The sequence below is a fragment of the Elaeis guineensis genome, chromosome 2 (genome assembly GCF_000442705.2).
Source record: "Elaeis guineensis isolate ETL-2024a chromosome 2, EG11, whole genome shotgun sequence".
Lineage (NCBI taxonomy): Eukaryota > Viridiplantae > Streptophyta > Magnoliopsida > Arecales > Arecaceae > Elaeis > Elaeis guineensis.
Window position 1 is genome coordinate 95481031 of NC_025994.2, and position 27764 is coordinate 95508794.

Consider the following 27764-nt stretch of genomic DNA (forward strand, 5'->3'; position numbering starts at 1 on the left):
CGCCTCCGCGGAACAAAGTATCCATCAAATTATCTGGGAACGACATGATGATAACGAATGGACGGCTATGATAAGCCTATCACTTTCGTTGCGATAGATCCGTGTCAGATTAGGCAATCTCTTTCTTTATCTTTTGGGGGGCTTCTTGCGTCTCATAATCGAGATCTCCTTCCCGTCATCACCTAGAGAGTTTCTCTTTTCCATTTAAAAAAAAAAAAAAAAAACTGTATAAATAAACCCTCGCGCTCTACGCCTTCATCTCTTCCCTTCTCCTCTTCCTTTCTTCGGAGCCATGAAGTCGTTTCCTTTCAAAAGAATCCTCTCAGTTCCTCTCTTTCTTCTCCTGCTTCTAATCGCTCTTCTTCTCGTTTTCTCTTTTTCTTCTTCTTCTTATTCTCCTTCGAATTGTGGGGATGGGTGTTGGAAGGCTCCTTTCCGGCCGACGGATTTCCTTCCGCTGCTTCCAAGAATCGTCTCATGGCGGATCCTTCGGTCCCTTCGTAGCGCCGTCGACCTCCTTCCGACATTCGTCGGCGCCGCCTCCTCCACCAACGACGACCTCGAGTGGAAGGGCGCATGCTTCTATAAGAACCGAGCGTGGCTGGAGTTCCACAACAAGAGCGGTACCCCGTTCGGCGGCGGCACTCTCCACATCAAGGTCCGCGGAAAAAGAACAAAAGAAAAAAAAACTCATCTCCACTGCACGTGTTTTGGGGTTTTAAGCTCGGGCGCAGATAAAATTTTGATGCTTTTTTCGTCTTTTGAGGGGTTTTGTGGGAATTGAGCCTTTGAGTTCTTTGATATAGCTAGCTTCTAGGTTTTCTTAGCGTTAATTTCACTTGGGCAGGAAGCAAGTTCCTATCTTCTTGAGTATTTTGAGGGATTTTGGGGAAACTGGGTTACTGGGTGTGTGGGCTTAGGTTGGATTCTCATGATTAGCTAGTTAGGGGGTCCTACGTTTTCTTTTTTCTATTCTTGTTTAGTTCTACTGTTTTGCTGTTATTTTCACTGATCTTGGACAAAGGCAACTTCCCCTCCCCCACCGGCACCCCCGCTCCACTCCCCTCCGGTCTTTTGGGGAAGTTTGGCTATTTTGTTCTTCTATGTTTATGTCTTAGTTTTTGACAGAAAAAGATCAGACAGCGCCCGACGAACTTAATTATTAAGCCAAAATTTAAAGTTTTTATAATAATGAGAAGTTTGTCAATTGGCCCAGGAAAAGTGCTGAACCAAATAGGTAGCATATTATGGCTTAATAGAAAAGTAAAATCACCCACGATGCTAATCGCCAGAAATCCAGAAATCACTTGTAGAATAAAAAGAAACTCGTAAAACACTTCTTTCGAGTAGTCTCGGCAATAAATCGCCAACTCTGGCTGATTTGTATGTTGAACACTTGTATTGCAGCAAAAGTTCTTCGTGCACTTCCTTATCAATAGCATTATATTTCATACTAAAATATCGAAAATAGGAGCTATCTCTACCAATGTTTTCAGTGTTATTTGCTGACGTGCTTTTTGGCTAAAATAACCCATGAAGCTAACAATTTCTTCATTTTCTGTCCAGACCAGCAATGCACATAGTTGGACATGTATGGATCTTTACATCTTTGCAACTCCATTCCGAGTAACCTGGGATTACTACTTTTTGTCTCGAGAGCATACTCTGGATTTTGATGAGTGGCAGGGACAAGCTGAGTATGAATATGTAAGTTCATACTGTAAATAATTAAAATCTAGGTATAACAAAGAAAGTATTATTTTCTGATTTTTTTTGGCAAAGAAGTTTTTTAAACTTTTCATGACATCAGGTGAAAGAAAATGGAGTATCAATCTTCCTTATGCAATCAGGGATGATCGGAACCCTCCGAGCACTGTGGGATGTTTTTCCTTTGTTTACAAATACTGGATGGGGCGAAAACTCGAATCTTGCTTTTCTAGAGAAGCATATGGGGGCAACGTTTGAGGAACGTCCACAACCGTGGGTTTCCACTATTAACCCTGATGATGTTCACTCTGGAGATCTTTTAGTTATATCAAAAATTCGGGGACGCTGGGGTGGTTTTGAGACTTTAGAGAAATGGGTGACTGGAGCCTATGCTGGTCATAGTGCGGTTTTCTTGAAGGATTCTGAAGGAAAGCTTTTTGTTGGAGAGTCTGGCCATGAAAATGAGAAGGTTAGGCTTGATCAACTTCTGTTAGCTGATAACTCCACTTATGCCTTGTTTTAACTATATGGAATTTGGCTTTATATATTTTATGCTAGTTATCTTTCATGCTGTTTCTAATCCTAGCTATATCTGAAAAATGAACATATACATGAAAGCGTCTGGTGACAGAGAATCAAGCAGTATTAACTACTGGACATCATACTGGAGGAGCATTTTCATTTATTCACATCCTATTACCTTTAGCTTAACATTTATGCATATAAATGTGTAAACTTGAGCATAAGTTATTTTTTATTTATGTGTATGTGCACACACATGCATCCATGCTTTTGGTTGTATAGAAGAGAATGCATATGGATGCTTATAAGTTCATGTATTTTCTTGCATCTACATCAATTTGATTGATATGCAGACACGCATAGATAACTTCTTGGATACACTTATGTTCATTCTGAAAGTTCACTTGTTAATCTCTGTGCATTCATGTGTGCGTGCATGTGCATGCATTGGTATGTTGTTGCAAGATTAGTCAAAATTCCACATCTCATGTTATGTTCTGGCTCTGAAATACATCTTCACAATTCTCTCACAGCATTATAAATTTGATGTAGTAGTTTCTTGGTGCTTTTTCACAATATTGCTTTCTTACATTATCGGTACTTTGTCACTTTATGTCAGTTTTATAATTTATGCTATCAAGGTAAATGCTTTAAGGTTTAAAAATGATACAGATAACAAGCATTGGCAGTATATTTGCTGTCAAGTTTCCTGTTGTACTTCATTTTTAAGTTGTTAGCTTAAGATTGAAGGCTGTCTTTTCTTTTGCAAGTTTCTTTTTAGCCCCCTCTTGAGTTTTGGTTGTTCAGATAACTTCTATAGAAGACTTCTAATTGATGTTTATACGACTGCCTGATCATGGTATGATTTATATTCACTATCTTAGTAGTGATGGAGCTCATGTTTTCTTTCTTTGTAGGGAGAAGATGTTATTGTTGTTATGCCATGGGAGGAGTGGTGGGACTTTGAGCAAACCAAAGATGATGCAAATCCCCATATTGCATTGCTTCCTCTGCATCCAGATGTTCGAGCCAAATTTAATTCTACTGCAGCTTGGGAGTATGCAAACAGCATGATAGGAAAGCCTTATGGTTACCACAATATGATTTTCAGCTGGATAGATACTATAAGTGGGAATTACCCACCACCCTTGGATTCACATCTGGTATCTTTCTTCTTATACTTCTTAATATAATTCCTTTTTTTTTTTTTTTAAATCAAGTTGAAAATTTGCTAGTTTTTTATGCACATGTCACGTATTATGTATGATATTCTGGGATATTCAGATTTATCAATAAATCTTGTGGGCAATTGCCAAGCACCATCTATGCAACATAGTTAAAAATGCCTTTCCTGAAAGTCATCTATTTACCCAATTTTGGAGATTCATGCATGCAAAAGGATGCATTGGTGGGAGCCAATCACTTGTTTGTCCCAGCATTTGAGGATTTTTTGAGGCATTGATGGTTAAAGCAAGCCATTACGACATGATTATGCGGAATTTAAAACGTATTTGATATATTTTTTGAGGTGTTCTCTAGTTTTATGATAACTTGAGATAAATATATTGATGGCTTAGTTTTAATTTGCTAATGCATTTAATTTACATGTTATTTTAAGTAAATCAGAATATTTTCAATATCATTCAAGCTTGCCATTTTACCTATAGCTTCCTATATATATTAACTCATGAATTTCTCGTTCTATGAACAGTTTGTTCTTATTCATCTGTTCACCATTTTCCTCTCCGAATATTTGTAATCCATACAAACAGTTCATGTTTGGTGTATTGATGGATTATATTACTCTCCAATCTCATGGTTGTACGCATGTATATACGTATGCATGCATTTGTATTTTGATTCTTGTATTCTACCATTTCTCTGAAATTAATTCTTTTCTAATGAGAAACTAAACATGACCATATGGTGCTCTTCAATAGTGTCCAATTTTAGGGTTACAATTTACTAAGGGAATTGTTAATATGCTAAGCTTGAAAGTTAATTTATGTGGTTGTAGTTTCAGTTTGTGCTTACTGAAGTTTCATATGGTGTACCCTAAAAATAGGACCAATGTCAATCCCATTGAAGAGGATGCTTATTTCTGTTTCCCTTATATCTTAACACAATAATGGTTTTTATGTTCATAATATTAAGTATTTGCCTGCAGCAAAATTATGATCTCGAGACATGCAACATATTCCTTGGGTGATCTCGGTTTAAAGCTTCTAAATACAAATTTACACAGACGCACTGTTAAACTATTGATTAGATCTACAGTATTAATTTAAAATTTCTCACTCTTTTTCCTTTTCTCTTTCTTTAAAGAGAGTCCTAACTGCTAGTTATGATGTAACATAGGTTGCTTCTGCTATGACTGTGTGGAGTAATATCCAGCCAGCCTATGCTGCTAATTTGTGGAATGAAGCCCTGAATTTACGACTTGGCACTGAGGTTTGACTATTTATGTGTTTTGTTGGCCAAATTCTTCTTTTCATATATCCATGCTAGTATTTTAATAGTCAAACTTTCTCTCGTCAAAAACAGAAAAACTTCCAGTTTCCTTTTCATGGATAGTCTATTTTTCCTAGTTACATAAGTAGCAGTTGGGTCAATTTTCAGGATATTATAGGAACACTTTAAGTTTTGTCTTCAGAGGTGTCCAATATATGGCTGATGGAATTATGTGGAGTGGTAACCAGTTGCCTCCAAACAGGGTTCTAGTAGAAACAAGGAAGTTAATCTTTGTTGTTTTTAATGTAGTAGGATTTCATTATTGGAATTAGCATGGGTGAGTTCCAATTTTGAATCCCTTTTTCTGACACAATTTGGGCTGACTTTGGTCATGCTATCTGCAATTTTGCTTGGGTTGGGGTCAATCATTATAAACTCAAATATAAGCTGGTTTGGTTTGTGGTAGAGTTATGAAATATATGGTCATAGCGATAAGTACAGAGTCACGTTGGGCTTATTTCAGTTAGACCATCTGCCACCCCAATGGGTCATCCAGGCCTATATATGAAAAAATACTTTAGCCTAGGGCAGTTTCTGAATGCAGGGACTAACACACCTCTCTCCCCCCCCTCCCCCCCACCCCTTCTCTTTTCCTTCATTTGTCTGAGATCTTCAATAAGGCCTAAACTTCAAGGCTTACCTCTTGAAGTCAGGGGTTGTGACACCAAAACTGCAACCTCCTCCACTATACCCAAATAGGCAATAGATAAGAATTTTTATTTCATTATTGAGGGCATATTTTTGTTGGTTAGATGGGTTGGCTCAGATCAGAGACTTGTCATTAGGTCAGTCATGTTCCTGTTCAGCCTCTCCATCTTGGCATGGGGATTACCTAACCTGAACAAGACCCAACCTAATTTACTGCCACTCCGATGTTCATTGATGAGTAGACTGCATAAATGTGGTGTATATCATCTACCAGAAATCTGATTTGTGCTCACTGCAATAAGATAAATGATTCCATGAATCATAGTCCTAATGCTGTATATGTTAGTCTTTTGCAAGAATATGGTCACTGAAGTATAAAATTTTCCGTGTACACTGTTTGATGGCTTTTCCATGACAAGTTAATATCCAATACTAGTATGTAGTAATTTCTTTATTAAATGCATCTTATCGAGTCATATAACAAAAACATGTGTAGTTATGCTTAAGGTTTAAACTGCTGAGGTACGGGGTTGTCCTGGTCGTTGGCCAATACAGTTCGTATTGCTGTATGCCCAACTGGCACCTTGTATTGGTATGGGCTGCATGGGCTAGTTCTTCAATCCATTATGATGCTAATGTGGCTTATTGATTGTAAATGATGGATTCATGATCCTGACAACATTTTAATTGTTGGTAACATTAACACTTTCAATATGCTGTGGTGAACCTTGTATCTACTTGTTGTGATCTTTACCTCCATTATTGTTCAAATGATAGGCAAATTGGGTTGATGCTATTCATGATTAAAAGCTATGTTAATGGTGTCATTTGGAAATGTTATTATTTGTATCAAAATGGTGCTGAAAAATATAAGGAACATTTATTAGTTAATTTAGAAGTGATTTTAGAGAGCCAATAGCTGCTGGTATGAGATCTAGGTAGCACGCAAGCATTTGAGAGCAGCTTTGAAATTAACACAACATCATATGCATAAAATTTCTTTACTAACTATTCCACTAAGAATGAACCAAACTTTGGGAAGTGCAATTAAATGAATTATATTGGAAGTAATTCCACTAGGACAAAAATCTATGGTTGGCTGGATTTTCTATTTAGATCTGAGCGGTTAATGAATGCAACTATATTATTAATGTTTCTAATTGGAAAGTATGCTATAGATGATTAGGTTTTGACATATGGATTGAGGATTTTGGTTAGATTAGAAATAGAAAAAAAAAGACGCTGTAGGAAACGCACAAAGGGGAAAAAAAGTTAAGATGGGACAGAGAAGGGAAGTGGGGTAAGATCCAGACCCACTCCAGTATGATCACTTACCACAATTGAGCCTCATGCATGTTAGAAGAAAAGAGAATTAGAAAGAAGATATGTGATAATCAGGATTCGCTCATCCAACTTTGCAAATCAGGATTCACTCGTCCACCTTTGTATCACACTAAGAACTCAAATGGAAGACAGAAGGCTCCTACAACCTAAAACACCCAGAGCCCATTACATCAGATAAAACAAGAGCCACAAGGCCCGATGGAAAGTTAAGGTCCCAAATCCAATGCTCCTCCAGGGAAGCTCCAAGTCCAGCAACATGATCTGATGGTCTATTGCCTTCATGGAAGACATGAGTAACACAGACCTCCTCAAGCTTTGGAAAATATCATTTATTATGAAGTAAGCAGGGGTTGTAAACTATGTGTCCCGCTGTAATCAACATAACCGCGGTGGATGTAGGTTTTTAACAGAGTAGGTAACGCCCATAAAACGGGCCTGTGACCAAAACTTCCTTTGGTAGTATCTAATTGAAAGTCGGACATCACTCCATGCCCAAGTAACTTGTTGAACAAGTAAAATTAAAATAAAGTTGATGCCTTTATGCCCAAGCCGTGAAGTAGATTATTTCATGGATAAGCATGAAAACAGAAAATAAAACAAATTAATTGAAAATTACATGACCTAACTAATGATTAAAATGATAATGGTGAGACTAATAAGACTCGATGACTCAAGTAACGAAGATCAATTGACTTGTCTAAAGCACTTGATTGGTACTTCTAGTTGCTGGTCCAAAGCCGTCGACAAGTTCGACTTTTGTAAGTGAATCAGCGCATGACCAGAACCCTCATGTGATGCTGGTTTCTACTGCTACTTGATTCGGCCTCAAGAACCAGAGCCAATTACTACATCTTGTGTTGATGGTGGTCATGTCCTCATTTCAACATTAATTTGCAGTGCTAAACACCACTGATTGGTTTTGGATTATTGTTTGGACAAAATGAGTATGCATCGTCAACTTCACATGGGTTGGGGATGACATTTGATGAGAATAGCAACCATGAATACCACACTCATAGCATCTGAAATCAACTGCGCTTTTGCATAACATGATTTTATTTATCTTTTAACCCACCCTAATTTGATTTAGTACTGGATTCAACAGCATCTTTTATACTGACAGATTGATCTTGCACCTTGGGGGTTTATTATCCTCTTTTCTCGCTATCTTATGACCTCATTGGGGTGAACATTGCTTAACTGACAATCAGAGTTGAGTCCTGGTACTCTATTTTTCATAGTTTCTTGTTGAATATACATGAAAATAAATATAGGTTCAATTTTAAGGTTGTGTACATTTTCTTTTTTGTTTCCTCATTAAGGTTCATGAAACTGAGATTTTGTAGGGTCTTGATCTGCCTGCAATTATGGTTGAAGCAGAGAAACTTGGGATTTCTTTTGACAAATTGCTGACAGTTCCTGAACAAGATGATTGGGTCTACTCTGACGGGAAGTCAGCCTCTTGTATTGCGTTTGTTCTTGTAATGTACAAGGAAGCTGGGCTGTTTGATCCAATTGCTGCCAACATACAGGTCACTGAGTTCACCGTAAGTTTTGCTCAAACTGGCTGGAGCAGTTGGGTCATCATGCGCATGAAATATTTTTGAGCAGGGTGACATCAATATCTTGTTTACATTTTTTTCTAAGGAATCATTCTTTTATACTTTGAATTAGGAGCTGACTTTTAGGGGCTGTTTGGATGCCTGTGTAGCTTATCCCTAGAATATACTTTTAGTAAATGATTAGATTAAGTTATCTCTAGTGGGTTGGGCTAGAATGCTCTTGGGAGAGCTGGCAGTTCCATATGTGCAAATTCTATAGTGGAACTACTCTTATTGAGAACCAAAGTCGTGTGGAACCACTCTTATTGAGAACCAAAGATGCACACACACACACACAAACACGCGTGCACAGACATACAAACACATGCATGTGCTCACACAAATTAATTATAACATGCCCGTGGTATAGTAATTCATACCGATACATTCATGTGTACATTCATACTATACATGCATATACGTAGACAATGACACCTATATGCATTTACTAATTTAATTACAAGATATCAAAGGTTTAATGGTTTTGTCAAAACATAACTCCATTATTTGACCTGTGGAAATTTTATATTGCCAAACTTCCTCAAAAACATGAATCTATTTATGCCATATGAATTCAATGATGCAAATTAGGTGCATTGTGTATTGTAGATCATGATGAATGTGTAGACATCAATTCAGATTCCATATGTGTTTTGTCTGCATGGGATTTCTTAAAATCTGGTCATGTATATCGGGGCATCAATATCACCGTGAACAACTTGAACATATTGAATTCTGCATAAAATCTAAGAAAATGGAATAGTTATGTATATTGCAATTGCGATCTATCTAAAAAAATGGAATAGTTATATATATTGCAATTGTGATCTCTGTTGGGACTCTTTACATCATGGAAATGGAGATCTGAAGATTCTCACAACTAACTATTTTCGTAATATGCAGATAAAAGATGCCTACACCCTCAAGTTTTTTGAGAACAACTCAAGCCACCTGCCAGAGTGGTGTAACAAAGATGACAACGTGAAGCTTCCTTACTGTCAAATTCTGGGCCGCTATCGAATGGAATTGCCCGAGTACAACACTTTGCAGCCATACCCTCACATGAATGAGAGATGCCCATCCCTACCACTAGACTATGCCAGGTCCAGTTATTGCTGAAACCGTTGTCGGTTTCATGAGTATCTTGGTTCCTATTTGCTACTTGTATCAATTTTTTCAGGTTACTGCCTTGTGTATCTAAAGTGGGTAGGAAGGGTACCGGTCCATGTAATTTGGTGCAAGGGTTGTATATTAAAAGCCTTGCCGCTTGGTGGGGTGCAACTGCTGGTAGAGGAGTGGCGGAATGACCGTTCATGTATAGGTTATAGCAATAATACTAATTCCTGGTTCTGGGCTGACATTATGAGAAGCTTTCATGGGGATCCCCTGCCAAGTACGTATTTGTCCTTCATCTAGTTTAGAAAGTTTCCATTCACCTAACTTGTATACATTTGTTGTCTCTGATTCCTGCATTGACCAGGGTTACGTTTGTCTATGTACACCGTATATAAACTCCCGTTGTTATAGATCACATGTGGGCTCTGTTCCAATGAGGAAAGGAACGAAAAAGAAAAAGAAAAAAGGATTAAAAAGAATATCTTTTTTTCATCACCATCGTCTCCGTTACTGCCGCCACCACGAAGACCATTTTATAGTATTGTGTTACTCAACGGCTCAATGCTCATGTTGCTTGAGGTATCTGAAATGTAACAAAATAACCAATTTATGGGTAGGCTTTTGTGGTTTTTGTTACATTTATAGACAAAATAACCAATATGAAAAGATGATAAATTAATTAAGAAAATCCTAAAATCTTGCCCAACCTAATTTAAAGGAAAATGGTTGAGGCTTGAGAATTCAAAATTTTAATCCAACCCAAACTTTTGATAGAATTTGAATGTGCTAAATATTGATCCAACCAGAGGGAGGGAGGGAGAGAGAGAGAGCGCGCGGTGGCACATACACCGTGGATGGCCTCCCCATCTTAAGAAATTATTGCTTATCTCGCATGATTGTGCATGTAGTCAATCAATACCACTGGTTTCTGTTATAATGCATGGAAATATATGCTTGATAATAGGGCCTTCAAGGTAGGAGCACATTGCGGTCTTTCCAAAACCTCAACTGATATTGTTGGAACTTCCGAACCATTACGAATTGACCAAGATCACACTGTTGTTCTTCCTCGAGTCCTGGTTGGCCTATTTGTCCTAGATTCACAATTCTGTTGCTTTAGCTCTGTCGGAGTTCTACATTACCGCATCCTTAATCGATGTAAAAAGAAAAATGAAGGTACGTAAGGAAATCCAGTGGAAGATAACAGTGTACTGATTGCTGTGAAGAGTATGGCTGGAGGCAGCACTGACTTTGAACCTTCTACATGGCCTCTTTAAATTAAAGCAAATGCCTTAGAGATAGATCGATATCAATATCATGGTCAACGGTCTTTTGAACCTTAGCGCACAGAAAAGATAATTGTCTTTGACGACCTTAATTATTTGCCTAGAAAAATCTTTCTAGGTAGATAGGCATGCTAAAGATGGTACTCCGGTTCGGGTGGAAGTTAAATTTAGAGAGCACAGCTATTCTAAGAAAGCAACTTAAAAGACCGTTTGATAAAATCATTTTATTTTTTTAAATAAAGAAAAAAAATGACCGGAAATTCTTTAAGGATAGTTTGGATTTTCACCAGTGTTATAGCATTTTTAAAATTTCAATAGTAAAAATTTTACAATTATTAAAACAAGAGAACACAAATAAATAGTAGTAAGGGCTATGTGCTTCTCTCTCCCCTAACATGAAGGAGAGGCTTCAAGCTTTCCTCATGTGGCATTTCAAGGAAAAAGAAAATAAGCCACTTTTCTCAAACAGTAGGAAAAATACTACTTGCATCATTGGAACTTCCTAACCGGAATTGATTTATCACTTTCAACACTATAATCTCTAACACACATTACTTTATGATTAGAGATATATTTCATCCAAGCAAAAGAAGTCAAATTATGCTATTCTAAGACAGAACAGCCTAAACTACTCTATTCTACAATGGATTTATTATTTCCATCGCTATGTTTCCTATCAACTATTACTCCATCAAAATACATATCATCTAAACAAAACGCCACAAACCATTCTAGTCTAAAATATACAACAATCACCCTTCACGGTAAATGATCACTGAGACCGTTATATCCATATTCTTTGTACACAACCAAATATTCTTTAGATCCTACTGTTTAGTGTGGTATCTGATTGTGCTGGCAACCTGCTGCAGTTTGGAGAATGAACGAGATATAAATCACCCAAATCATTATCATTTATTAATAGTTTAATTAATCCAGTAATTCACACATACTTCATTTGCTTATTAGATCGAGTCTTCTATGACACAAGCTATTTGACAGAATTATTCGATAGTTGCTAAATAATTTAATATTTTTCACGAAATAACAATTACATCTATACGCCCTTCCCGATCACGTTAAACTTGTCCACTGATAATATCCCAGGCCTGAAGCTTTGATAATTGTTAGGCACTTAGAAACCACATTGCCTCTTCCTACCTACCTTTGCAAGGCATTAAACGTAGAATAATGGGCAATGGCCCAAAAACAGTGAGACACATGACACAGATCAAATATTTGATATCAAATTTAGTATCTGATATTTGATATCAGTAAAACAAAACAGATAAGATTGGACATGGTAATTAGAATTTCTAACAAAAAGTTAGTCACTTTGAAATGAACACATCATATAGTGAATTAAATTAACCAGGTAACAAATATATCCTATAAATCCAACAAACCTTTACTCCTACATATATCCTGGGGGAAAACCTGAAATGGCAAAACAGGTTTCCACCTTAAGAAGCACAATGACACTGATTACCGTGAGGAGCACTTGTCAGCACATACAGAATGAAAAAACAGTCGCAAGAAAGCCATGGAACAAAGCCTTGAGTACAAAATCTAGTCTTTCATCTAAGCTCCCACCAGTTCCAACCATGCCATCTCCATCACCATTCTGAACAGCTCAAAAAATCTAACATCCCTGTTGCAGGTGTTCATTAACACTACCGAATAGGGTGGTACTGCGCTGACACTCGTTTAGGAGGTAGTTTACGGAGTATGTATAGAACAAGTGCTGAAGGGAGTATCTCAGCCAGCTGTTCAGTACAATTTTCAAAGTATTAGAACATCAGAAGCAAGCAGTTATGTCAGCTAAGACTGCATCCAAACTTACCGTGTAATAGATGAGGTCCAAAATTGGGTGATCCAAAACCTCAAGAGATGCATCAGGATCAACTGCAGATAATCCAACCTACAAAGAGCAAATAGATATATGCTAAAGTAAATGATTGATGCAGTCAATGGAAATAAGAGTGATCTGCAAGCTGCTGGTAGAAAATTCTTCTGCAATCACTTTTTTTTTTTTTTTTTGAGTGTATGTTAGAGAGAGAGAGAGAGAGGATTCCAGGCATACGCTTAATCGCAGTGCATAATGATGACATGGAATGTGGAATTTTTTTTTTTTCCTGATGGTTGCTACAATTCCTTGTCACCATTATGCACTCCGATGGTTGCTACAATTACCTTCTTAGTATATGTGATGCTTACCTTAGAAGTAACATGCCCGAACTAGTAATTATACCGAATTGGTTGACTCAAACTTGAACTAAGTCCACTATGGGTCACAACAGTTTCAGCATTTATTAGTAACTTCACGTTACTTGGTACAAGTAGTTCACTTTGTTCATACAAAATTCCACCGCTAAATAATAGGTCGTAGCTGCTAATTTCCCACATCAGAGATATATTTTTTAAAAAATAGAAATTAGAGCATAATTTTGCCATATAAAAGATTGACAATGGAAACATACAGACACAGACAATCTCTCCTCACTGTTTCATTTCAAGTTTTGCCCACTTGGATGAGCTTCATTTTCAACATTTAGGAGTTTTGACAGATTTGCTTTGAATTATGGAGTTTTGCTAAAAAAAGTCAGAAACAAAACAAAAACTAGAAAATTAAGAAAAATAAAAGAAACCGACACAGTTATTTCACATAATTTTATTATGTTTTCAGTTATCTAGATTGCAATTTGTGTAGTCTCGATAAATTTTTATACCGAAATTGAACTATATCAAAGCTTGGTGTATCAAGGAAGATCACAGTATTGCATCAATCTATTGAGTATTCATCACTCAATCAACATAAACTAACAGCCAAACAAGAGTATAGAAGTAATTAAATATACCTATTCAGTACCATTAAAAAAATGACAAACCATCCAAGCAAGAACAAACTCATCTAAGCGTATTTCATTTTATTTTATTTAATTGCATGCCTGAAATACCAAAAACTAATACATCTGTCATTTTAATAAACCATCTAAGCATCTTTTATTTTATTTCATATTTCAATAACCTACCTAAAAAAACCCATTTAACCAAGAAACCATTTTCTTTCATTACTTCATTTTTTTTTTTTCATTCTGTTTCTGAAAAAAGAGAAACATTTAAAGAAAAATCATATGAACACAATGCTTTTTAATTGGTAAAAAGGTTAGTAATGTAATTCAAAGAAAAAAAGAATCAAAATAAAACATTAAACATGTGTGTTTTTAAAGAAAAGATAGTTTCAATTAGCTTTGGCCGAAGCGCTGAAACTACTAAATTGGCCAAAACCACTGAAACTAGCCAAAATTGACTGAAGTCGAGTGAAACCGGCCAAAACTCACCGAAACTAACTGAAACCGAAACTTTTAGTTAGTTTCAGATTGGTCTCAGCCAAAACCAATCCACTTATGCAACAATGGTTAGGTTTCAGCGGAAATTTAAAACTTTGCTTTCCATCCATCAATTCAATTTACTTCCAAAAGTTCACTCATCATGTCGTTTAATTTATATATCATCTGCCCTGACCATAACCAAGAAATGTTATGGTATCTATGCAAGGGTCCTTTCCATGGATTAAGGTAGCATCCATTCAAGGTTTTTGGACGCTTTATCATGCACGCACAGTGTGATGCCAATCTTTTGAATTGGTGCCAAACCCTGGCTGAGGCTACTACTTGTACTCAAGAAGTGGGTTTACATAGTTTCACGCAGCCAATTGGAGATGTCGAGCATGTTTCCCTGCCCACTATAAACCATAGCTGCTGCTAATATTTCAATTTTCAATTCACAACTTGCTTTAAAAGAACTAGATTGATTTTCTTTGAATGACATCTAGAAAACCATGTTTTAGGCCCAACATTATCACTAACAAGACAATGAAACACCTATTGGGACAAATGCATACGCACCAAATTTCTATATTAATGAACTGAGAGCTGCCAAATTAAAGAGCTTTCTGGAGATGATACCAAAAAAAAAGCTATCATAAAAGTGCATTTGCCAGTGTCTAATACAGCCTGCAGCAATGGCGTGAAGTTCAAAGTTCAAACAATAAATATTTGAGTTTCATAAGCCTGTATTGGGGCTTTCGGCCAGATCATCACAAAAAACTAGATCTTTGGTTTCTAACATATCCAACAAAAACTTAGAATGGCAATGGACACATTGCTCTTTCCTATCAAGTGGATCACAACCAAGAACCGTGCAGAGCTTGCAGCTGAAACATATAACTCTGTAACCTAAATCCCTGTCAGACATTCCTCCAAAAAGCTGCAGACTACTTGAAACACCAGTTCTTAGGAGCTTTATATTGTCCTATAATACTATTTTACTTGATGTCAGAACTTCAAAGCTATACATAGTGAAGTTCCAATTCTAAAATATTAAGTTAATTTAAGAAAAGGTTCACATGAAAGCCAGGGTCCTTATGATATAGTCCTAGCACAACAGAAATGATGATGCTTTGACATGATATCAAGCAGACTGCCTTATTGGACAAGTATCTTCAGACAGTCTAAAAGGGTTTCTGAAGCTACATAGGGTATACATCTTAGATATTTTAACTCAAGGCTTTTGACAATACTATATGGTCCCCATAAAAATAATCCACAGGCAGCTTTTATATATAAAAAAACTGATCAACTGAAAAGAAGGAAACATACTGCTTAAGTTGTCACTTTCTCTGAAAGTGTTGGGCACAGAATGGTCATTCACAGGTTATGCAAGTAATCATTCTGGGTTCTTAATGACCCCATCACCACCAGGGAATCAATTTTGATGCAAAAGGCACATGCTCAGTATGTTTTGGCTCTAAGTCTCATCATGCATGCCCAAACTATCTCAAAGATTTGCAGACAAATTTGCCCACCATATTTACCACTATCAAGCTTCACCTTTTTCTCCTTTTTCCCCTTTCCAATTGCCATTACCATGGTTGATAGAACTATGGAATCATCTTCAATTCTTCATCTATTTGTTTGTGTCAAGCTCAAAAAACTATTTTCCTCCAAGTTTTGTTGTTCTTGATATGTAGAAACTTGGATAATGAATGCTCCATGACGCACTTCAATATAGCAAACCATAAAGCCATTCCCATCCCATATCAATCTCAACATTATATATAAAAGCTGTTAGGTTTAATATAACTTTTAAAATAGATGATCTCAATTTTATCCAATTATGGAGCAAGTAATCTAACTTACAATTTAGTACATTCATCCTTTTAAAACTAACATGTATTTGACCATGGATATGTACCTGTTTAGATGCCAATAAATTGACCCTTATCCAACAAAAAGTCCTTTCATAAAACAACCGTAACATACAAGAACGTGATGGTGTTAGAGGTTTTATTTCTCAATTATTCCAACTAAAGCCTCATTTTCATATTCATTCTATGAAATAGCAATGCAGTTGCTTTCTTTCAATTTAATGACATTATTAGCTATTCCAATCATGTCCTTTGTGTAACCCCATTAAACATGAAAATGATAGTGCATGTTGTTGGTCCATCATACACGTTTCAATCTAGTCGGTTTTCACTCTGTAGGAATTTTGTCATGGAAACATATCTCTGCTCAATACCCATGATAATATTCTTTTTGAGAAATGTCATTATATGAAGACACTTAGATAAATGCACTCTGATAAACACATTACTACCTATATGGGATCTGAGACACCTTTGATGGAAGCATACTTCTAGGAATATCAACTATTAAAGCTTAAAAGAAAAAGCATTCACACGTATTTTGAGATATTGCACACTTGACAAATGAATTCATTCAAACTAGCAGGCTCAAACTTAACAGTACAAATGCATGTTCTTTTCCTTCTTTTTCTCCTTTCAAGAGCATGTGAAAATAAGACCATAAAAACAAGAGCTCTCCACTATGAAGAGCTTCACTGAAATGCAATAATGTGTTGTTTTTGTAAATTATTATTTTGCCACAAAAATAAAAGCTTTTCCATGAGAGAATATAGTCAACATGTAATATTGTGCTATCAATAATAGGTATGCAAGATCTGTGGAAGGTGACATTCTATACTAAACATCATATTACATCTTTGAAATAGCATTTAATGCTTAAATACTTACCACAAAGCATCTTACAAGAAAGCAGGTGAAGCATATTGCTGTAACAGATCCAACCTGCAGCACATTCCCAAATATGTAACTACAAAATATTCTATATTGTATCAAATAGTGAGCTGTTACCTCAAATGCTTTCATAGGGATTACAAAAAAAGGAAAGCGGAGAAAAAAAGAGGAAAATATCTGCATTCTAGATCTCTACAAAGGCAACTACCATCAATGTTGACATCGGTTGACATATTCCAATTATCTGAGTTACAAGAAGTAGTACATTTGACTTTGGCTAATTATTGAATTGTAGTCTACAAGTTGGTCAAGGGAGTACCAAAATCATGTGAAAGCCATACCCATACTATTTAATAATTGAGCATCATTACTGCTAATGGGAACTCAAATCATTTTATTATTAAGGGGAATCAGTAATGTCCTTGAAAAATAATGGCAAGAAGAAAAATTTAATGTGAAACCAAAAAAAGGATTAATCATGGTGTTGTTATGTTATGTAAGGAATAGCATCTATGCTAGGTCAGACATTTTACTACAATGGGAAAGTAGGCATGTCCATGACAATAATTACAAAAAGAAAAATATAACATGAAACAAGAAGGAAGCAATCATGGCTTCAATTCTGTTCCTTAAGGATTAGCAACTGCACTAGGTGAAGATCAATGTCTCTTGTATCTGCCATGCAATTTATGGTGTCCAAAAATTATTCATCTTTTCCTAAAATCCATAATTTAGTTTTTTTTTTTTAAAAAGCGTCTGGAAAGTGTTTTTAAATCAATTAATTTCAAAAACAAGAACCAAAAAACAAATTGTTTGGATGGTTATGGCATTACTACAAAGCTGTGGAATTGTACTTATGAAGAATTTCCAGTGCATTTTGAGTAATATGACAATCCCATTAGATTCCTAGCCATTTGTTTATGTGCACATATAATAAACTCTAAATATAAGTTTAATTTTAATATTATGTGCAGAGGTCCAATACTGTATATGGAAATTGAAGTTCCAGCCCTGATTCCACAGTTGCCAGCTCACTTGTCAAAAAAAAGTTCGACACATGCACACATCCTTTATTACAATCGCAACCTAGACAAGATTCTATTAGGGAAACAAGGAGTAAGAAAATATTATTTTTTTCAAAAACAAAACAATGTGTTTGAATTGCCTAAATAAAAATAAAATGTACTCTGCACCAAGCAACTTAGCAAAAATGCTTATAAAGCACCGGTGTTTCTCCTTGTACACACTAAATTTACCTGTATACTTGAGACTTGACAATATATAGATAGTATATAAAAATAGAAAAATCATTTTACCTATGCAAAAAAGAAAAAAGGAATATTTTTTACTCCAGTGGTTATGTTGGCAAAGTATGCTACCAGTATTTTATCTACTTGTTTCCTTTTATTTGTTTATATCATTTTTGCACCTATTTAAGAGCATGTATGTTTGTGTGTAAGTGGATAATCCAAACCCTGCACAATGATCTGAAACATGAAAAATCCAAAGTGCTTATAGACAATATTTCTGAGAATTATTATGTCTGATTAATAAGTGATTTACTTTCCAATAATAGAATTAAAGGTAACATTCATCTACAAATACAAACAATTCCGTGCAATTGAATTTTGATTTGCACGTATTTTAGGATTCATAGAACTGAGTAAAAGGTGCAAATCATCAATTTGGATGAACCACCATGAGTGCCGCAACAAGGTACAGCTAAGTGACTCATGCCCAGAAACATCAGAGCTAATATGTGTTTGTACATTCAGAGAGAGAGAGGGAGGGGAGGAGAGAAAGCAAGAGATTAGCTAGGATCCTGTTGATAGAATCAAACCCTTATGAGTTAGCTAAATAGAGGACCCACAACAATGATCATGATTGACAGCATTTGCACTGTGAACATAAAACAAACAGTATCAGTAGAGCTAGCATAAAATTAAAGACGGCATGCTACATATCATAAAAAAAGTATGAACCCAAGTTTAACAGGTTCAGCTGCTTCTAGATCATCAATCAAATCTGTATATTTATTGTGTGTTTATTTGATGCATATTTAGGCGGCCAATAAAACATCTGATTTTTGGTTTTCTAGACAACTTTAAATGTCTCAGTACTGGGCACTGCCGATCTCCAATTCAGATATGATTTGTGAAAAGATTTTGATGCCAGTCCTGCTGGTAGAACTCCCTCATTCTTCTTTGTGCATATATCCGCACATGAGGTGTGCATATGGACAGAGATGAACAGACAGAAATGTATAGATACACATACATGAATAAACATGACCAATATCTGGTTCATTGGTTTATATTAGTATTTAGATGCCGTGATATCTAGAAAATCTTAATTGATTTCACTCATTAACTTATAAGAGAAGAGCCCACCTCATGAAGCTTCTTTCTTCGCCCTTTTGATTCAATTGGGAAACGCCTCAGCATGAAAAATAGCCTATGAACAGATTCAGATATTATCATGAGAAAAGACTGCAGAACACAGAGATATCAATGCAAAAACAAGAAATTGACATGAACAAATGTACCTTCCTCCATATACCAAGAATCCAAGTGCAGCAACAAATGATACCACTGAAATTACATAACATAACCATAAAAAAGGCATATCAACATTTAGTTAACATTCAACCAAGTCAAATTGAGATTGCAATCATAAATTACCTACTATGAAGATCTTTCCAATTAACTCCACAACACTATTGTCATTTATCCAGAGGTATATCCATATGCCGACCTGACCCAAACGTAATTGCAATGAGCACTAAAATAACTTGCAATAATGCAGTACATAACTTAGAGTAACAAATTACTTGTGACAAAGGAGAGTATTAACAATCTCCTAAAATGGTTAGCACAAAGTACTAATTAGCCAGGAAATAGCAACCATGAGGTTATAGTGTGGCGTATATGAGCTAAAAAAACCATGCAATGATTAAAAGTTGTTCAGTTTCAACAATCATGTTCTAGATCATCAACTTATAGTGGTATCATATAGACATATATAACCAACAAGGAGGAGATCAATTCCCAACAAGCAAGATTTTTAGGCGAATGTTCATGTTTAAAATATTTGTAGGAGCCAAACCATGATTATGACATAGTTTACCTACTATGATTATGTCATCCCCTACTCGTCAGTCTAGAGTAAGAAGAGCAATTACAAATGAAGCTTCTGCCCAAAAAGAAAAGTTAATATGTGATCCTGGTGGAACGCAAGAGACATATGACAGTTTCAGGCCTAACAACATGCCAATTTATATGAACAGTGGATACCTAAGTGTAAATTCTTTCTCAGTGAAAAACCTATCAAAATAAGAAACTAGCCATAGTGCTGCTTCACTATTTTCTTCTGGAAAAGAAAAGGATGAAAGAAAAAGCTGCTTACTCCCACCAGAGCCATCCATGCAAGGTTGTTGGGTGAGGTATAAAAGTAAGTCCATGAGTACTTTGTACTTGGTGTGTCACACCTGAAGATAAAGCCACACAGGAACACAACTGACTGAAAATATTTCTTGCTGTTCAGAAAAGAACAGCAAGCCATCCTACAAATCTACACAACTAACTTTGTCACACATGGAATACCACTGCACTCACCTATCTTTTTTTACCATCCACCTCTTGCCAGCTATTTATCATATACCACTTGCCAGCTATTCCCAGTTAAGAGCATCATGGATATTTTTTCCAAGATCCACTCACAAAATTAGCTCCGCATTTTTTTTAAGCTGGTGCTCTAACTTCCGTTACTACCTTAATGTAACACAAGGATTCCTAATTATTTTTCTGCTGTCTCACTTCAAATATATTTGCCTCATCATTATTACAATACCTTAAGAATTGTTGTAAAAAATCTTGCCATTTACAACCTGCATTTTGTGTTTCCTCGTACAATCCACATGGGTTATAAGGCACCACAGATTGAGCATTTGTCAGGAGTCTGAAATTAAATTATTTTTAGTGATAACAAATGAAAGCTGACTTCCAAAAGCTACTAGACCTACTTTTTCAAGTTGTCATAGAAAATTCTGTCTTCATCTTATTTTTTTTCTCCTTAAAAATAGAAGGATTATTTAATGATTATAGAAAGACAAAGCGTTCAATTATTTGGTTAAACCATATTTTTAATGAAAATCAAGAAAATTAACAACTGATAACATTGAAGTAAACAAAACAGATAAATCTACTGATTTGCAATAGAGTTCTGATTTGATTTGATCTACAATTTACGAAATGAATTCATATCCAGGAGAATAATTGGGAATCAATATCTTCCTCACAACCAGGGGTTAACTTTTCTATAAACATGCTCCTTGTGAAAGACATAAAGCAACTCTAGAAAGCAGCACCAGCCTGCAGTCCCATCAGTTGGTCAGCCTCCCTTTTCGATTTTACCTCGACAGATGCTTCTGACTTTGCTTACAACACAAAATCAGCACGCCTATAAATTACTTCACTGACTTTGGTCCTATATTTCATAGGATCAATACTATGATGGAATAAATGAAAATAAATTCACAAAAGAGAAAAAAAGGAGGTATGTAAAATTTGTTTGTTGTCACTAACTGAAGGGATTAGAGACATTGGTGTTTCCTAGGTGAGGATTATATATACTAAGGATTTAAGTGCCCTTGGTGTGCCAACTGGTGGCAGGCATGGCATGTAAAATGCCATGCTTACATGCCATGCCATGCTGGATGCCATTCCCTGCAAAAGCAAGAAGAAGAAGAATGCCATGCCATGCTGGATCGAAGAAACTCTTTTCTTTTAGTAGAAATAAAATATCTGCCATGCTGACCCTTGCCAGCTGCCAATATTCTCATGGCACAAGCCAGCATTTGAAAGCATGGTCCTCAGTCCACACCCTACTGAAAAAATGAACTGGAAGTTTTCCTTCTGCATCTTATTCAGAATTAAATCTCTCATAATTCATCAACATCCTTCATATGTTCTCCTAGAAGATCTATAATTATATTCTAAGTCTTGAAATGCTTGTGGATATAAACAGATACATCATCCGAAGATATGCATCACCTTGTATACATCTTGTAATACCGTATATTACAGTCTATGGTCTACATATTTTATTAGATCGGCATATCTATAAATCCCTTAATAGAACACTAATCAGTGAGTTGTCACCATGAAAATCTTCATGCACAGAGAAAAGATATAAAACTTATTTGACAAAAAACACACCTGAATTATATAAATCACACTATTGACAGAGATGTAAACAGTCCTTAGCTTGTCTGTTGGAAGACTCCTGGCCTGCTAGCAATGCAAAAGAGAAGCAAGAGTAATATAAAATAGCAAGTTAGACATTAGAAGAGGAAACACATATTCATGCACATAAGCAAGACCTACCCATCAAACTTGCCTGATGATATATCTCTGCCCAGAATAGAACAAGGAGCGTGTACGTAGAGAAAAATAACAACCCAGGAAGGTCTAACAGTGCTAAAGTAAGTACCTGGTACAAGACAATAATTAAGTGTTGCAATCAGTTTTCCAGGCCTCAAGCCTTTGTACCACAAATAAAATCCATCACAAAGTTTCAATCATGAAGAGATACCAATTAGAAAAACAAATAAGCAAAGAATTTAACCAGTAACTTCTCTTCCTTAGAATGTTCTGTTAGAAACCATAAAATTTATTATATTTAGAGTAAATATTACTTGCAGATCAACAAAAGAGTAACTACATCAGTCTCTAGGCATACTTAAGCCAGCATAACTATCAAGCAAATGTATAAGATCCATTACTCACAATCCACACCATAAGTAATTTTTCACATTTATCACTCTTAGCATAAGAAGCCATATATCACAAAATGTCTAGAAATTTTCTCCAAGTCACTATTCACTGATTAACAAAACCGAAACAGCAGTGATTGCAAGATTTGACTAAGCGAATCAAAATATCATGCAAATTCCTAAGATATTAGTTTCAATTCACACCATTAATGTTACCTTTTCACATTACTTGACTTGGAAAGAAAAATTATAGCAAATATTTTAAAATTCTAATGTTTCGCCATGGCAATTAATTGGTACCTTCAGCGCTATGAGAAACAGTGACCTTCAGATTCAAAAAATAGGCAGGGATTTAGGCATTCCTTCATCTTTTCAGACCTTCTAGAGTTATTCCTCATGATGGCTGTTTTCTGACATGATCAAACTATCCTTACATTCCTTAATTTAGATATTCCTTTCTAATGTAGTTATTACATTCACATCAAGATCATCATCTTTCTGTGCCTGTGATATGAGCATGGACTGGAGTATGTGCCTCATCTTTAGACCAAAGTCTTGGTACAACTATGACACAAATAAATTATAGGTCCAAGTCGAAAGTTCAATAAGTAGTGGGAAGGGGGGTTCAGTTCGACTGTGCGGTATTAGTGTGTGCTCGGACAGTGGAAGACTGAGATGGAAGTTGACAGAAGAGACTTTTTTAGCATCCTAAATTTTGGGGAATTCTGGAAATAGAGGAGTATCAAAGATGAAGTGGGATTCATAGCAAAGAGAGAATAAATGAAATGAGGTCATAATGTTAAGGAGTGTGGCAAAAGGTGGATGAACCTGCAGTTTAAAACATTGATGGCAAAAACAAGTGGAGTGTAGCAACCTTTTGACACTAAGATAAAGTGAGAAACGTCAGAGACAAAATTTTAAGGGGGCAAAAAGAGCATAAGGTTGATCATTTAGAAGAATGCAAATCATTGTTGCTAATGCGAGAGAAATAAGATAATGATAGAGGACCATTGTAGAAGTCATTAAACCAATAGATGAGAAGTAGAAAGTATCCATGATCAAGTGAATAAATTTTGATCTTTTTTTTAACTGCTCAGAGTCTGTCCTTGGGCAGTGGCAACCAAAGAAACAAACTAGAGAAAAAGTTTGATGTTGGGAGGTTAATGATAGTTTGAAGCTGGATGTATGTTTAATGTCAAGTCAAGATGGAAAGCTAATTTTTTTTTTAGAGGTTTTTTTCTAGACTAGATGGATATCCTTTATTAACAAAAGTGTACTAAAGAGAATTCTATTCAGTGATTCTTGCTACCTCAAAGTAGGGACTGGACAATTTTCAAATATATTTATGTATATACGGTTCCTTTCCATTTGCCTACATATTTGCACTTCTAAATTTTGGGAAATGACTATTTTACTATCAGTGTAAACCTAAGAAGCTAGTGTTGCAATTTTGTAGTAATGCAACAAATCCATTATTAGGGATAACATTACAACTACAAACATAGGTCATATTCATCATATATTATAAGATGAAGTAAATGAGTATGAGTGTGTGTAAAAAGATTATATTCCACTTACACAAGTCCATATTAGCACCCCTCCCCCTTCTCTTGAACTTGCTGTGGTTGTAGATTAAAAGGGTTTTTCTTCTGAGAAATTGGTCAATGAGTTGATACAATTCTTTTGAATTAGCCCTAGTTGCTCAGTAGGATGGGTTGAGGAAGTGGGTTTATCAGGTAAAGGAATAACTGATCTCAACATGGTTGACTCATGCATACAGACTAGATTTTTTTGCCAGCTGGATATCACTCTGTTTACCATGAAAAGGGACCTGGAAGCATGTAAATGAGACCTTAATCAGAAAATAGATGATAATGTAAGAAAACCTTTTTGACAATGTGAGCAATTAGATGATATTCAAATTACATGTTGTGGTGTGAGATAACACTTTTACTTCTTTAGCAAGAGACAAAGCCAACACCAAATAGTTGGGAAAAGGCTAGATGATTATGATGACTTTAGCAAGAGATGAGATGAACATAAAAATGATGCAAAAGCCAATAGTAGAAAATCGATCATTAAGATCACCCAAAAAATTGACATCAGTGAAGGCTCAAAGTTCTAGCTAGGAATCAAATAGAAGCGAAGCAATTGCAAGGATCATCTCACAAAATAACCAACAAAATTGCAAGAAAAGCATATAACAGATGGAGAAAGCAACAAGGACGAACAAGTTTACCACATAAAATGTGGAAATCCACCTGGCTAGGAGGGAAATAGGTAGACAACATCATCCTCAAACTCACCACAATCCAAATTAACTCTCCATCAAGCCCTTGGATGAAACTCCATTGATGTATTAATAATGCATATATCAAATAGGAGTACAATTTCTCAAGTTGGAACATTAATGGGATGGCAGCATAACTCCTCTGTTAGGTATTTCCTTACCACTCTTACAAAGTAAATCTTGAAAAATCTCTCCATTCTAATATTCATATTTTCCTTTGTACCGTAAAACTTGTTAAATGTATCAACAAAGCGAAAAGATACAATCCTACATGCAAAATATTGCTTACTCTGTATAACAAACACTTACTTTCAACTTCAACTAGTAAACTTGGCTACTTCTGTGGGCATAGGTATTCTATGTCTTGAACCAAACTTCATACAATAATTACACAGAACAATTGTCAATAGTGAATGGAGACCACATACTTACTTTTGGTCTGAAAAGAAAAACTTGTGAGTGAAATCCAAACACAACAGCACGTGCTGAAACAGAAACCCACAATTAGTAATTGGAATGCAAAGCAAAAAACAAGAGGAAGAGACAGACGGACACACAAACATACACACAGAGAGAGAGAAGCCAAATCACCTCCATTTACAATAAAATTCATAAGATGGAAAACCTTCTGAGTTGTCCAACCATATTCAGGCACTCGTAGCTGTATTCGAATAAGTTGTATCTGCAAAGCATGAAAAGGTCATAAACTCAATATTCCACAAAAAGCAAGTATAGGAAAACAAAAAAAGCTTTTTCATATGGTTAAGAAAATATGCATCTGTAGTAAGTATGTAATTAAACTAAACACTCAAATGGGCAAAATAAAATCAGATTACAACAGACATTATTGTATTAAATTTACAAATGTATAATAATTAGAAATAGCCTGCATGAATAGAAGTGCTTCTAGTACACTGCAATTTACAAATCTTGAGGCTTTCACTTAATTCTTAATTCATTTCATATTTGAAAGAATCTTGGCCTCCAAAACCTCTTCAGACTTAACTGGAAGATCATATTTGTTATATTTTACATATCATTCATGTAATATAGAAACAAAAATTGAACATAGATTTCTGCATGATGTCGAACTTGTCCACAGCTCTACAATGTACAAAAACTACATATAAACTGACATGAGTACTAATGAGACATGGAAACCATTAATATAATAAACCTCTTTAATACTTTTAATGATATCCTCGTTTAATAAACATAAATTAATCTTTTAGACTTTCTTCAAGCAGCCAGAGTCCATCGTTCAAGATTTTGTAGACCTCATCATTTCCATGGTTATGTTGGTAGGTCATAATAAATACAAATCTTTACAATCCCAGCAGAATTTCACACAACCAACAAAGGTGATGATCTTTACAATCCCAGCAGAATTTTACACAACTTATTTCTCTACCTGCTGCTCTCTCCTAAACGGCTTCCTCTACTACCACCTAATGAAAAAAAAAAATTGCAGATAAAAAATATTCACCCCTCCTCACCAAAACATTGTTAAATGAATCAATCAAATAACCAATGAAATACAACCTGCTCCTTATCACTGGAGACTACACTACCACCATGGATCAATTAGGCTCGAATAATGAGAGGATAATAGGAGAGACTGAGGGGAAATAAGAGTCATGATGGTGGAGGAGAATATTGATCATGATAGGAGATTGATGCTGGTACTCCATGTGTTTAGTTGAAAGAACAAGAAACCTTTGAATACAAAGACTAAAGACAGTGTTTGCCCTAAATGAGAAGGAAACATTCGTCGAGTGTACAATAGTTGCACTGGTCGAAAACAGGGTGATTAGATGCTGATTTAGATGGTATGGACATCAACAATAAAGATAAAAGACAATCCAAATAAGCCTTTTCATCTGTTGTGCACCAACACAAGATCGTTACAGTTGAAAAAAAGATAGATATTGTAAAAAAAAAAAAAAAAAAAAACGTATACACAGAAGAGTCAGAAACTTGAGGAGTCAACAAAACTTCCTTTCTTGCCCAAAAAAATCAAAGATTTTTTACAGTACGTATATAAACACCATCAGAGATAAAAAATTTGTCATATCAACAGGGAACTATCGTGGTCGAACGCCTCAGAACCAAGAAGATGGGAGGTAGAGGGAAGCTCTCCCTCGCTCCAAGTCCTTAAATTTCCGATAGAAACAGCTCAAGCCAAGAAATAGATAACAGCAAAGAATCAAATCACAATGTATAAATAGATAGAAAGATAGAAAAGAAAGGGAGATTAAACCAGAGCGACGGCGGAGACAAGGGCATAGGCGGCGCAGAGGAAGTAGAACACCCCGTCCTGCCACTTCGGCGACTCGTTGATCTCCGTCCACCAATCGGAAAACGCAGCAAGCGCCAATCCGGAGGCTCCCGAGGCCTCTAGAGAGCTCCTCATCTCTTTCTTCTCGTCCCTAAACCCTAGCAGCGAGAGATCAAGAAGAAGAGGAAGAAAGAAGCTTCTCTAGAAAACCAACAAAAGAAAAAGAGAGGGAAGAAACAAATAGAGAGAAAGATGGGGAAACGTGGATCAACCCCCGCGGCCTCTCTCTCTTCCCCTCGCGTTTCTTTCTTTATTTATTTCTTGCGCCAGCCAAAGCTTGGTGTGCGATTCGAGAAGCAGCGAAAGGAGAAGGGAAACTTTTATGGGGATTTGATTGGTGACTAATAATGTGCGTGTATATATATAATAATAATCTATCGACCCCAGGGTTATAGGATATTCCCACTAATTTAAGTAATTCGGGATATATATATATACATATATGTAGAGAAAGGAAAGTAATTTGGGACATTCTTGTTCTTGCCCTTTACTTGTTTCTTGGCGGTTCTTCTGCAGGTTTTAGGTGTT

At 35.9% G+C, this 27764-nt stretch overlaps 2 protein-coding genes across 2 annotated transcripts; one reads left to right on the forward strand and one right to left on the reverse strand.

Annotated features, from left to right (window-relative positions):
- The first annotated feature begins 200 nt into the window (after positions 1-200).
- Positions 201-9691, forward strand: LOC105051475 (uncharacterized). The gene is made up of 7 exons (XM_010931948.4): positions 201-658; positions 1567-1707; positions 1811-2176; positions 3147-3392; positions 4588-4680; positions 8079-8279; positions 9237-9691. The coding sequence occupies exons 1-7, from the start codon at positions 293-295 to the stop codon at positions 9450-9452; spliced, it is 1629 nt and encodes a 542-aa protein (XP_010930250.1). The 5' UTR covers positions 201-292; the 3' UTR covers positions 9453-9691.
- A 2379-nt stretch (positions 9692-12070) lies between these two features.
- Positions 12071-27650, reverse strand: LOC105051486 (tobamovirus multiplication protein 1). The gene is made up of 11 exons (XM_010931969.4): positions 27159-27650; positions 25490-25580; positions 25331-25383; positions 22233-22325; positions 22052-22123; positions 19517-19589; positions 19381-19426; positions 19226-19289; positions 16833-16886; positions 12579-12656; positions 12071-12501 (listed from the first exon to the last, which is right to left on the reverse strand). Exons 1-11 carry the CDS (start codon positions 27309-27311, stop codon positions 12409-12411), a joined length of 870 nt encoding a protein of 289 aa, XP_010930271.1. The 5' UTR covers positions 27312-27650; the 3' UTR covers positions 12071-12408.
- Positions 27651-27764: the final 114 nt, after the last annotated feature.

Coding starts and splice junctions, on each gene's coding strand:
- LOC105051486 (XM_010931969.4), bottom strand. CDS start 27,311: ATGAGGAGCTCTCTAGAGGCCTCGGGAGCCTCCGGATTGGCGCTTGCT. Junction 19,290..19,380: donor TTCTTGGTATATGGAGGAAG/GTACATTTGTTC, acceptor ATCTGTTCATAG/GCTATTTTTCATGCTGAGGC. Junction 12,657..16,832: donor TTCTTGTAAGATGCTTTGTG/GTAAGTATTTAA, acceptor TGCTCTTTGTAG/GTTGGATTATCTGCAGTTGA.
- LOC105051475 (XM_010931948.4), top strand. CDS start 293: ATGAAGTCGTTTCCTTTCAAAAGAATCCTCTCAGTTCCTCTCTTTCTT. Junction 659..1,566: donor GCGGCACTCTCCACATCAAG/GTCCGCGGAAAA, acceptor TTTTCTGTCCAG/ACCAGCAATGCACATAGTTG. Junction 8,280..9,236: donor TACAGGTCACTGAGTTCACC/GTAAGTTTTGCT, acceptor CGTAATATGCAG/ATAAAAGATGCCTACACCCT.